General features: G+C 36.2%; 2 protein-coding genes across 2 annotated transcripts; both read left to right on the top strand.

The window, feature by feature from the left end:
- Positions 1 to 2402: 2402 nt before the first annotated feature.
- On the top strand, positions 2403 to 6600 carry LOC113763957 (G-type lectin S-receptor-like serine/threonine-protein kinase At4g27290). The gene is made up of 7 exons (XM_027307959.1): positions 2403 to 3722; positions 4600 to 4755; positions 4929 to 5083; positions 5194 to 5404; positions 5507 to 5744; positions 5855 to 6005; positions 6100 to 6600. The coding sequence occupies exons 1-7, from the start codon at positions 2453 to 2455 to the stop codon at positions 6406 to 6408; spliced, it is 2490 nt and encodes an 829-aa protein (XP_027163760.1). The 5' UTR covers positions 2403 to 2452; the 3' UTR covers positions 6409 to 6600.
- Positions 6601 to 7651: 1051 nt separating this feature from the next.
- Positions 7652 to 12438, top strand: LOC113756440 (G-type lectin S-receptor-like serine/threonine-protein kinase At4g27290). Its single transcript, XM_027300129.1, has 7 exons — positions 7652 to 8915; positions 10093 to 10248; positions 10470 to 10624; positions 10723 to 10933; positions 11037 to 11274; positions 11394 to 11544; positions 11653 to 12438. The coding sequence occupies exons 1-7, from the start codon at positions 7652 to 7654 to the stop codon at positions 11959 to 11961; spliced, it is 2484 nt and encodes an 827-aa protein (XP_027155930.1). The 3' UTR covers positions 11962 to 12438.
- The last annotated feature ends 326 nt before the right edge of the window (positions 12439 to 12764 follow it).

Below are 12764 nucleotides of genomic sequence, written 5' to 3'. Positions count from 1 at the left end.
GATATCCAAATTATTTTTTTTGTGATGCCCAAAGCACCCTTATTTTTCTAATGATTACATATATTTATTGTATTGCAATATTAGTGAATAATGGTAGCAGTTATGAAATGAAAAACTTTAAAATTAAGTAAATTTTATTTATGGTGACAATTGTAATTAGACAGATTTAGTGTATTCCAATAATTGACAATAATGGTAGATGTTATGGATTAAAGTTGGCAATTGAAAAAATAAAACACTACAATATACTAAAAATTAATATTAAAATTGTTAATTAGCCAGAATTCTCATTCGAATTCCATGATCAATAAAAACAAGAATACCAAAACAAAAAATATTGTGCTGATATGAAAAAAGTAGACTTGTTGCTTTTGCTTTGCATTGGATTGTGATAAAAAAAAAATGATTAAAAGAAAAAAAACGGAAAAAAAACTCAACTATCTCTATTTATGAAATTTTAATTGTCAGAATGTACAAGCCAAAAAAAGAACTTTACTTGGTGGATCATTTATACTCCATTATTGACAAAAATAGCAATAAAAAGAATACAAATAATTGAAATTACACGTATGTTTATTATTTTAGCTTAATTATATTCTTCATTTATAAAAAATGGTAATGATTGTAGTTTATATGTAATAAAATCATGAATATACAACAATTTTGGTAAAACATGATATTATCAATATTTGATATGTTAGAATTCAAGCCATAAATCAACAAATATTTGGTTCATGATTCCAAATTTAATCAATGCTTTTCGTCTCTTTCCATTTAATACAATTTCTAAAAGTTACTAGTCAAAGAAAATAAATAACATAAAAATATTATATTATGATGTTGATGATCAAAATTTCACAAAAATTTTTTAGTATCTAAAGAATAATATATTTTAAGATATTATAATCACGTGCAAATCATGTAAACTATTACTAGTCTCTGAAATGTGTTAAACTTAATGGTTTATACTCGATAACTAGTATTGATCATCCCCAACCAGCGATAAGTACTTGATATCCCATAATTATCTCTAATAACTTGATAGTGGCAAATGGTTGTCAGATCAGATTAGTTTTTTTTTAGAGGTTTTGGATTCAAAATATTTTACTTATAATGTCTCCTACCTTACCATTTAACCCAATCCAACCCTCTCCTAATGGCTATCAGATTGACCATTCTTATCAGGAATTAAAGTGATAAACTCCATACGGTTCATTTATCATCTATTTATTCCTATAAATGCCAAATATACATCACAAAAGACATATTCATTCTCATTACAACTATTAGTCATTGATTACTTAATTTAGAGAAAACTATTACTGATTGATTAATTAACTTTGAGGGAATTCATCCATTCCAAAGCTATTACTCATTGATTACTTAACCCTGGTCCTCTACAATTCATACTTGCTTCTGCTGAACTACTTCCATCTTACCCAGTTCAGTTTGGCACCAGTGATTTGTGTTTTTACAGTCTTCTCTCACGCAGGGAACAGGGTAAGGGTAAGAAAACGGTGACATCAAAAGGCCCACGAGACCAAGACAAGACAACCAATCAAATGCGGCCCATCTGTCCGCGTGTTTGAAAAAATCTTCCGAGCAGTCCTAGTATGACCGTCACGGCGTCAACCAAACATAGTACTATCATTTTGGTTTTAATTAAGCTTTTAAGTCAATTCAAAATATCAATTCCTAGTGGTGACATGGGACTTATCAAAATTATTGGGGTAAATTACATATAATTTCAATGTAGTTTGATCCATTGATACATAATTTTCTTAACATTTCAAAATATTTACTTTACCCCCTTATACTTTCATATAAAGTGGAAATTTTTTTTTAAAAAGAATCCCTTTTGCAACGTTTGGTTGAAGTACCAATATTGTTCTTAATTAACTACTAAATTGAACACCATCTTTACACTTACACAAACTATTATAGTGTTTGGTTTAGGTCAAGAATTGACACCAAAACCAACCATAGTCATACATTTTGTTCAAAAAAGAAATACTTTAAATCATTCTAAAGTGTAAAAACAAACTTCTTGTATTATTATTTTTTTCCCGTGAAATGAAAAATTTGTTCATGTGTCATCCATCCAACTATAATAGTGAATACTGTATATATAATTTACTCTTAAATGAATTAATCTATTCTCTTGGCAAAAACTAGCTCAGCCCTAAACAAAACCAAGTAGGAGAAATGACTTGAATACAAACCTATAATGAAGTTTCTGATTCCCATTTTGATACATAATGCAAACAAAGCAGTCCAAAATATATTCGTCCCACGAGACCTTGTAAGTCAAAGACGGTGACCTATTATTGGAACTACTTCCTCTAGCACAGACCTTTCAAAATCAATTTTCAAAAACTCCTCTACCAGTTCATTGCATAATGGATTGTTTAAAGTATATTGAGAGGCCCCTTTAGCTTGCTAATTTGAAAGAATGGACTTTCCTCGGCTGTTTTCCCTTTCAGTTCTTCTCATATTGACATTTCTTGCTTCCTACTCCTCCATTGCAATAGACACCTTAACACCAAATCAGAACCTCACCGATGGCCAAATCTTGGTGTCCTCCAACCAGATTTTTGAGCTGGGATTCTTTACTCCAGGAAAGTCTGGTAAAAGATATTTGGCCATATTGTATCATAACGTCCCTACCACCACAGTGGCTTGGGTAGCAAACAGAGATAATCCTCTCAGCGATTCATTAGGCCATCTAACGATGAGGTCTGATGGTGCTTTATTGCTTTACAACAGCTCCATGGCTGTTGTATGGTCTATGAATGAAACAATGACGGGCCAGAGTCCAATTCTGCAGCTTCTAGGTACAGGTAATCTTGTAGTCAGAAAACAGGATAATACTAATGCAAGCGATTACATTTGGCAGAGCTTTGATCATATGTCTGATACTATGTTGCCTGGAATGAAACTTGGATTGAAGTTGAAAACTCGTACCAGCAACTACATGAGATCCTGGAAAAGTCCTGATGACCCTTCTGATGGAGAGTTTACATTCAGCTTGGAAACGCCTGAAACACCTCAGCTTTTACTGCGTAGCGGATCAAATAAGGATTACAGGTGGGGGCCTTTTGATGGTGATAGGTTTAGTGGTGGCAACCGATTGAGGAACAACACAGTCTTCAAGCCTATATTTGTTTCTACTGCTGATGAAATTTATTATACTTTTGAAGCACTGGATAATTCTATTTTAATGCGGTCCGTTGTGACACCACTTGGTGGAATTCAGTATCTCACATGGCGAAATGGTAGTAAAGACTGGAGCCTGACTGTAGAGGTAAATAGGCTCTATTGTGATCGATATGGAATGTGTCGAGGAAATGGAAATTGCTATGCGGATGATCCTCCGTGCAGGTGTTTAGAAGGGTTTGCTCCGCGCTCGCCACAAGATTGGAGATTATATGATTATTCAGATGGTTGCAAGAGGAAATTTGATCTGAATTGTAGTAACAGAGATGGTTTTGTGAAGTATGATGGACTGAAGTTGCCAGATAACGTGGTTGTGTGGCCTAATCTTACCCCTGAAGAATGTGCAGCGGAGTGTCTGAGAAAATGTGATTGTATGGCCTACACCCGAATCAACCCTCTAGGTAATGGCAGCCAGTGTGTAGTTTGGTTCGGTGACTTAATTGACCTCAGAGATTTCCCTGAAGAAGGCGAAGAACTGTATATACGCATGGCACGTGCTGAAATAGGTAAGCGCTTGTATTCTGCTGTCTGGAATGTCATATTAGAGTATGGTAATGTCTTGCTCGTATTAGTTTTGACATCAGGAATGCACTAATATTTTGTAGAGGATGTAGAATTCTTGTGTTCGAGAAGTTTGTTTCAGTTTCTCTTCATGATGAACATCCCGTGCTTCGCACAGTAAAGATGAAATTAGTGACTAACTGGAGCAATTATATCATGCGACTGTCCATTTATATGCATCAACTTTGTTAGCTTAATTGGATTCTCTGAAATGAAAACTCTAGCATAAAGGGAGTGCATTCAACTCAATGATTTTCTGAAGAGAAATCTTTCGAAAATTGATCTAATGAACGAGTATCAACCGTACTTCCTCACTACAAAGAAGCACAACTAGTCTATAGACCTTCGAGGTTGTTGATCTTCACTTCAAATTCTGTCATCTGATGTGGATCTTTAAACAAGCTGCATGAGAGGCTTCCTACCTAATTAATGTTGCTTAGTTAGCTTATATTAGTTACTTTGATAATATGCTGCAACCACTAAATGAAAACTTTATCGTCCCTTCCCTCCAGGAGGGTATAATGGCTGTATGTCTAATCCTTGTGAAGGGCCATTCTACCACATGTCATGATCAACTTGTTTGTATTGCTCTGGTTCTTCTGAAGAGCGGACTGCAAAGATAGAATGAAACTCTTATGTTTCTTCTAGTTCTTGTTTCTTTTGCTGCAAAGACTTAAAAAAAAATCTCCGCATACATCTAGCCACCATAGAGAGCAAACTTCTTCCCAACTCTGCTAAACAACTTTAGTATAATGTGCCTAATTATATATGTAGCAGACATTTCGATTGTCATAGTTACTCAGCTGTATTTTTAACTACCAGATTCAATTGCTAAAAACAAATGGAGAAAGCATATGAGATTAGTTGTTGCCATCACGATGTTATCAGCTTTTGCGCTGCTTCTCTTGGCTATCTTGGCTTGGTACAAGCTGAGACCAAAGGGGAGAAGAGAGGAGGATACCATATCAATGCCAAAAGGTATTTCAAATTTTCCTTTTCCTATTAATTTCAGAGGTTTGTCACATGGTTTGGTACTTGGAACAGTGACTAGATTCAAGTTATAGTGCTTTCATCGAAAGGATTTGGATGCTGAGAAAGCTAATATAGGTATTATACTAGATTCCTCCATTTAACTCCAAGTACCATTGCAGCCCATGAGAGCAAGTCATTCCCCCATTATGAGGAAGAAAGTCAAGACGAGGACCTTGAATTACCTATATTTGATCTAGCAACGATTTCTGCTGCTACAGATCAGTTTGCCTTAGGTAATAAGATTGGACAGGGTGGTTTTGGTCCTGTATATAAGGTATGGCTTATTTTTCCTTCCATTCAGTTAGTAATTAGAAGACAAATGCAGAAAAGAAAAATCAACCGTTAAGCATGATATTAATTGGTTTTTACTGTACTTGTACACAGGGCGAATTACCTAATCGATTAGAAGTAGCAGTAAAGAGGCTTTCACAGAATTCAGGTCAAGGCCAAAGAGAGTTTAAGAATGAAGTTATACTGATTGCAAAGCTTCAACATCGTAACCTTGTTAGGCTACTCGGATGCTGCATTCAAGGCGATGAAAAAATGTTGGTCTACGAGTACCTGGCAAACAAAAGCTTGGACAACTTTATATTTGGTACCCCATCAGATCTCATTACATGTTGCCCTCATGATTCTACCCTTTCAGTTATTAAGCTAAATTAACTAACCTGCGTACTGATTTCCATAAAACTTTCAGATCGGATAAAAAGAAAGCTACTTCCATGGAGTATACGCTTCAACATCGTTTTGGGCATTGCAAGAGGGCTGCTTTATCTTCACCAAGATTCCAGATTGAGAATTATCCACAGAGATCTGAAAACTAGTAATATTTTACTTGATAGAGAGATGAACCCAAAAATCTCAGACTTTGGCATTGCAAGAATTTTTGGTGGAGAAATAACTGAAGAAAAGACTCGGAGAATTATTGGTACATAGTAAGTAATACTAACACACAAGAAAAAATGAACCTCATATTTCTTTGTCTGCCTTTTTGGTGTGATTCAGTTTGGTCATCAACGTTTACAAATGCTGGATTTGGATGCAGTGGTTACATGTCCCCCGAATATGCAATGAGTGGTCATTTTTCTGTAAAATCAGATGTATTCAGCTTTGGAGTCATAGTGCTGGAGATTATAAGTGGCAGGAAGAATTGGGGATTTTATGATCCAGACCATGACCATAACCTGATAGGACATGTAAGTGCATGGAAAAGAATTATATACTTCAAATTCATCCTATCGAACTAATTGTATTTACTCATTCTTACCCATTGAACTCAATCTGTTTCAGACCTGGAAACTCTGGAATGAAAAAAGATCTATTGAACTAGTTGATGACATATTGGACGGATCATTTTCGAAGGATGAAGTCTTAAGATGCATCCAAGTGGCCCTTCTATGCGTCCAGCAACGAACTGAAGAAAGACCAACAATGAGTACTGTGGTATTTATGCTAAGTAATGAAAATGTGGAGTTGCCACAACCCAAAGAACCCGGTTTTGTTTCAGAGAGATCTGCCATGCAGATTGATTCTTCATCTAGCGGTCAAGATTTTCACACAGGAAAGCATATAACTTTCACAACTGCAGAGGGACGATAACACTTCAAAAACAAAAAAATTCTCCAGTTTTGTACAGATCTGGATACATGATCACAAATGAGGCACCTCTCCAGCATCTTAGTTTCTAGTGTACCATACCTCATCCCATTTATTAAAGTGACTTGTATTGTACTGGGGAAGTGAAAGTTGGAAGTTATTCCTTAATTCTTTGATATTCTCCCCCCACGCCAATCCCCCCAACCCACAAAAAAAAAAAAACCCAAAATCCCCAACAAAAAATAACTCTTTAAAATCAAAATGTGTTTATACTAGTATTTCTTCTGGTTAATTTTCATATTTGAAGTCTCTTCTTATTATCTATGACTGTAAAGATCAATAATCAACCGATCAAGAAAATGAAAGACTGAAAGAAAACCTGTTGGCCAGATCTGACTTTTCTCTTCTTCATTTTTTTGGTGCAGTATTTCTGTTTGGATTGTAAGTTATTTGGGATTATTTGGGATATTTTTACTGTAGCACTTTTTGTGATGTGATGTATGTGAGATATAAAGATATTGGGAAGATAAAAAGGTGTATTGGAAATTGTAAAGATGATGTAAGTAAATAAAATTGGGGAAATATGAAGCAATCCAAACAAAAGTTACTAGTATTTTCTACTCATAAAGACTGAACCTTTTGTTATAGTGTATTATTTGAAATATTATTTGGAATAATTACTGTAGCACTTTTTGTGATGTGATGTATGTGAGATAAAAAGTAGTTGGAAATATAAAAAGATAGGTTGGGAAATGTGTTTGTGATGTAAGCGAAATATTATTTGGGATAATTTTGGTATCCAAACACTCCTATATAACATCATGAACAGGTCTATGGTCAAACAGTCGGTCCTCGATTTCTAGAAGCATAAAGCGTTCGGTTGCAAAATCTGACATGGTTAATCAGTCAGAAATCTTAACTAGACAGATAATTGAGTTTGTTCCCTGTAATGAGGAAATGGTGATAAGAAGGCCTAGTCAACTATGGTCAATTTGACGGTGCCCTGTAATGAAAGTTAAGCTACAAATCTATTGCCAAGGATCTACACAGGACTCAGAAGTCAAAACCAAGTATTTGGAACAAGTCAAACTATAATAATAGCATGTGAGGCCTTAGAAGTCAAGCATGGAAACTCTTATTGCACCTAAATTTCTCTGGCTGGCTGTTACTTTTGATCACATTAATTTCACATATGAAATTTTGTTAATGCAAATAGAAAGTCCCTTTACGTTGCCAATTCGAAAGAATGGGCTTTTCTCTGATATTTTCGGTCCTTGCCATTTTCACACTTCTGGCCTCCTACAGATCCATTGCAGCAGACATCTTAGCACCTAACCAGAACCTTACAGATGGCCAAACCTTGGTTTCCTCCAACCAGATTTTTGCACTGGGATTCTTCAGTCCAGGCAATTCAGGTAGAAAGTATTTGGGCATATGGTACCACAACCAACCCCTACCCCTAACAGTGGTTTGGGTGGCCAATAGAGACAATCCGATCAACGACTCATCTGGCGGTCTAATGATGAGTATAAATGGTTCTCTATTTCTTTATAACAAGTTCGTTTGGTTTACAATTACGAATGGAACAATGGCAGGCCAGAGTCCATTGCTGCAACTCCTAGATACAGGTAACCTTGTAGTGAGAAAACAGGATGAAGCAGATGGAAAAGATTATATATGGCAAAGCTTCGATCATATGTCTGGTACGATGTTGCCTGGAATGAAGCTTGGATGGAATCTAAAAACTGGAACCAGCAATATCATGAGATCTTGGAAAAATTTTGATGACCCTTCAGATGGTGAGTTTACATTTAGCTTGGATCCTCCTGAAACTCCTCAGCTGATTCTCCGGCAGGGAGAGACTAAGAAGTACAGGTGGGGTCCTTTTGATGGTGATAGGTTCAGCGGTAGCAATGAACTGAGGAATAATACAGTGTTCAAGCCCATCTTTGTTTCCACATCTGATGAAGTTTATTATGCTTATGAAACTCTAGATGATTCTACTTTAGTTCGGTCCGTTGTGACACCACTGGGTTCAATTCAGTATCTCACATGGCGAAATACTAGTCGAGACTGGAACATGATTGTGGAGCTTAACAGAATCTACTGTGATAAATATGGCATGTGTGGACAGTATGGAAGTTGCTATACCAATGATCCAAATTGCCGGTGTTTAAACGGTTTTGTTCCAAACTCACTACAAGATTGGAGATTGTTTAATTCATTAGGTGGTTGTAAGAGGAGGTACAATCTCAATTGTAGCAATGGGGATGGTTTTGTGAAGTATAATGCACTTAAGTTGCCAGATAATGCAGTTCTGTGGGCAAATTTTGGGCTCGAGGAATGTAGAGCAGAGTGTCTGAAGAAATGTGATTGTATGGCCTATACTAGAATCAATGTTCTTGGCAATGGCAGCCAATGTGTGGTTTGGCTCCATGATTTGATTGACATGAGAGATTCTGCTAGTGATGGAGAGGAACTCTTCATACGAATGGCACGCGCCGAATTAGGTATGCACTTATTTTCTGTTGCGTCATTCTCTACCCTTGCACCACTTCTGAAATTAGGAATGCACTTCCATCTTGCTGAAGATGTGGAACTTTTGCCTTGCTAAATTGTGCTTTAGTTTTTGTACATTAGCCTTATATGCTGCTTCACTAAGGAACCTAAAATTGGTAAACAATAGCAACAAAATTGCATTGTACCTATCTTATTTATGTTAATCAATCAAATTTGTTTGGTTAATACGATGCAGCATAGCAAAACCTAGGGACAAGAGGAGGAAAGTTCAACTCATAGGACAAATTCTTGTGAAAATTGAAGCTATGACAAGTTGGTAACTGTAGTAGCTCTACTTGTTGATTGCAAAGAAGAACAATGAGGATGACTCTAGCATTTCTAGGTTGTTGATCATTACCGTTCTATGTCATGTGAGGTGAATAATCTAGAAGTTTTCTGAGATGTTTCACGATGAATTAGGTCTACTTCTGAAGTTATCTTGATTGAATGGCTTGGGAATCAGTTTGAAACAATACCTAAAACTTTCTTCTGCCTTAAATCTTATAATGCAGTTATTCTCCAATGAACTGCAATGGACATTCCTTTCATCTATGAGAAATTGGAAACCATGTTTAGATCATTGGACTACTCCATGTTTTAAGACTATTTTGGGCAATTCAAAAACCTTCTTTATTTATCCTCACTGCCTCAATCTACAGTGACTTTTGTAGCTAAACCAGAAATAATGATTTGATTTCCGAGGTATTTCACTCCTCCAGTGTATTGAAGTATGTCCAGAGATTTAACTTTTCATCTTAGGTTATTTTAGTGCGGATTAAAATGCTTTAAGTTCTGACATTAGTGTCATACCTAAAACTGATCAGATTTAATACCGAAAGAAAAATTGAAGGTCCAGTTAGGAATCCTTCGCAATTTTTTGTTTCTTCTAGTTCACATTTAATTGTTTAGAGGGTTTACTGGGTAAACTTAAGCATCAGTGCCAGTAAACACCTTGGCAACTCTGCTAGCGAGATTACAGGGTTTTTTTGGGTAGGTAAGAAGCTTATTGATACCCAGAGGAGATACAAAACTACAAGTGGCATATCCCAGGGTGGTTGTTGCAATAACTGCATACTGAGCTTTTACTCAAAATTTTGATTCTCATCTTAGACATAATGTAACTGCCAGATTCAATTGCTGAAAACAAAAGGAGAAAGCGTATTAGAGTAGCTATTGGAATCTCCATATCAACAGCTTTTCTTCTGGTTCTCTTGGCTATGGCCTGGCAAATGATGAAAAGAGTTAAGAGAAGAGCAGAAGAGGATACGGTTTCTATGCCAATAGGTATCTCATACTTACCCTACAGTACCTATTTCTCAGCTAAGGTTTTGTGACTACCACTATTTGGCTTTTTTGTCAAGAGAGTTAGCACTTAATGGATTTTAGCCACTAGAATTAAAATTCAGAATTTTTTTAATGATTCCACTGAAAGTATCTCTTTATTTGAAAACTAGGAAAACCTTATCACACTAACCTTGCGTCATCTATTACATATATATTTTCAGCCCATGACAACAATTCTTACAACCATTATGAAGAAGAAAGTCAAGACGAAGACCTCGAATTGCCTATATTCGGTCTTGCAACCATTGTTGATGCTACGGACCAATTTGCTTTTGGCAATAAGATTGGACAAGGTGGTTTTGGTCCAGTCTATAAGGTATTCAACTTTTCTATGGATGATTAGTTTTTAGCTTACAAAGGGAAATCAGATCCTTCAGAGGTAATATGTTGTTTTTTCTTGTGTTGGTGCCACAGGGTAAACTACCTAACGGATCAGAAATAGCAGTAAAAAGGCTTTCACAGGATTCGGGGCAAGGCCTAAGAGAGTTTAAGAATGAAGTCAAACTGATTGCAAATCTTCAGCATCGTAATCTTGTTAAGCTACTTGGATGCTGCATTCAAGGAGAAGAAAAAATGTTACTGTACGAGTACCTGCCAAACAAAAGCTTGGACAACTTTATATTCGGTACCAGCACTAACCCTCAATACCTGTAGCTCCATTAGTTATCTCTCTTTCACGGCAAACTAAATTGGCTTACCTACAAATTTAATTGCATATGCAATTATAGACCGAGTGAAAAGAAAGCTACTGCCATGGAATACACGCTTCGATATTGTTTTGGGGGTTGCAAGAGGGCTGCTTTATCTTCACCAGGATTCCAGATTGAGAATTATCCACAGAGATCTAAAAACAAGTAACATTTTGCTTGATATCAAGATGAACCCCAAAATTTCAGACTTTGGCATTGCAAGAATTTTTGGAGGAGAGCAAACAGAAGAAAAGACTAGGAGAGTAATCGGAACATAGTAAGTAATTGTCATACCTGAGGAAAAAGATTTAGGAATGGCAATTCTTTTTCTTTACCTTTCTCTTCGATTGATACAGTTTTTTCACTGATGTTGCTGAACACTGTACTCTGATGCAGTGGTTACATGTCTCCTGAGTATGCAATGAGTGGTCATTTTTCCATAAAATCAGACGTATTCAGCTTTGGTGTTATAGTGTTGGAGCTAATAAGTGGCAGAAAGAATTGGGGATTCTATGATCCAGGACATGACTATAACCTGATAGGACATGTAAGTGCACAAAGAAAATTGATACTTACTTCAGCTGAAAATTTGCGTATTAGTAGAACAAATTTATTTGTAATTAATGATTGTTTCATTGAACTGAATTTGTTTCAGACATGGAAACTTTGGAATGAAGACAGGTGTCTTGAACTGGTTGATGAGATGCTGGATGGATCATTTTCAATAAAAGAAGTCATAAGGTGTATCCAAGTGGCGCTTTTGTGTGTGCAGCAACGAGCTGAAGACAGACCAGCTATGAGTACTGTGGTTTTCATGCTAAGTAACGAAAATGTGGAGTTGCCACAACCCAAAGAACCTGGTTTTGTTACAGAAACTTCCCCCTTCAAAATTGACCCATCATGGAATGGTCAAGATTCAAATACAGGCAATGAACTAACTATCACAGCAGTGGAAGGAAGATAAGATTGAGAAATTCAAAGAGTCTTCCAATTTTGTACAGTTATTAGCTTTGGTTACATGGTCACAACTTACAAGTCAATCACCTCGCACTCGGGGTAAGTAATCAATATGTGAAATGAGTGCAGAAAGTTTTCTCTGGAGAAGCATATTATGTGGGAGGAAACGAAGAAGAAGAAATGTCTACTTTCAAATGGTGCAAACCAAACGCATGTTGCATCCGTACGTTCTTTCTTTTGGTTTCCGAAGATGGAATGATGGAACTAAGCAAAGTCAAGCTTCCACATTTTCTACAGAGGAAGATGCACCATACTGAAGAAAGCAAATGTAAAAGATCTAGTAGAAATTATAACAGTAAACTGTCAACTCACGGTAGTAGCCAGTTACATGATCTAAATTGACCTATATTCCATATAATGAAGACAAAGCTCATTCTCTGTGTACGAGATTAAGCCCTTGTCCCCTATATCAGTTTCTATTCAATATGAATTATGTCTCCTCTTTCCATACATCTGACACAAATTTGACGTTTTGAAACCTTCTTGATAGAAGTGCTGTTTAGGTATTAATTATGCTGTTGATAAAAATCCTTTAACATCATCCACTCAATTTCTAGTATTTCAAGAACATGGAGTAGACGACTTGTATAAGCCTGCAATACTTTTACCTTCACCAAACAGAAATATCGAGAAATATAGACCTGGCAAATATCATAAACACAATGTTTTAAGTATAGCTAAGATCTTTTGGTATGCCTGATGGCTTAGTTGTTAAGTGTCAAAGATGATCTAAGAGTTTGGCTATATCCT

The sequence above is a fragment of the Coffea eugenioides genome, chromosome 2 (assembly GCF_003713205.1).
Source record: "Coffea eugenioides isolate CCC68of chromosome 2, Ceug_1.0, whole genome shotgun sequence".
NCBI classification, from domain to species: domain Eukaryota; kingdom Viridiplantae; phylum Streptophyta; class Magnoliopsida; order Gentianales; family Rubiaceae; genus Coffea; species Coffea eugenioides.
The sequence above is the reverse complement of the archived record's forward strand: the minus strand, read 5'-3'. Positions and strand labels throughout refer to the sequence as shown.

Excerpts from the sequence above, each read along its gene's own strand:
- LOC113763957 (XM_027307959.1), top strand. The coding sequence starts at position 2,453 with ATGGACTTTCCTCGGCTGTTTTCCCTTTCAGTTCTTCTCATATTGACA. Across the intron at positions 3,723-4,599 it reads CATGGCACGTGCTGAAATAG|ATTCAATTGCTAAAAACAAA; the intron begins GTAAGCGCTTGT and ends TTTAACTACCAG. Across the intron at positions 6,006-6,099 it reads ACCATAACCTGATAGGACAT|ACCTGGAAACTCTGGAATGA; the intron begins GTAAGTGCATGG and ends AATCTGTTTCAG.
- LOC113756440 (XM_027300129.1), top strand. The coding sequence starts at position 7,652 with ATGGGCTTTTCTCTGATATTTTCGGTCCTTGCCATTTTCACACTTCTG. Across the intron at positions 8,916-10,092 it reads AATGGCACGCGCCGAATTAG|ATTCAATTGCTGAAAACAAA; the intron begins GTATGCACTTAT and ends TGTAACTGCCAG. Across the intron at positions 10,625-10,722 it reads GTTTTGGTCCAGTCTATAAG|GGTAAACTACCTAACGGATC; the intron begins GTATTCAACTTT and ends TTGGTGCCACAG.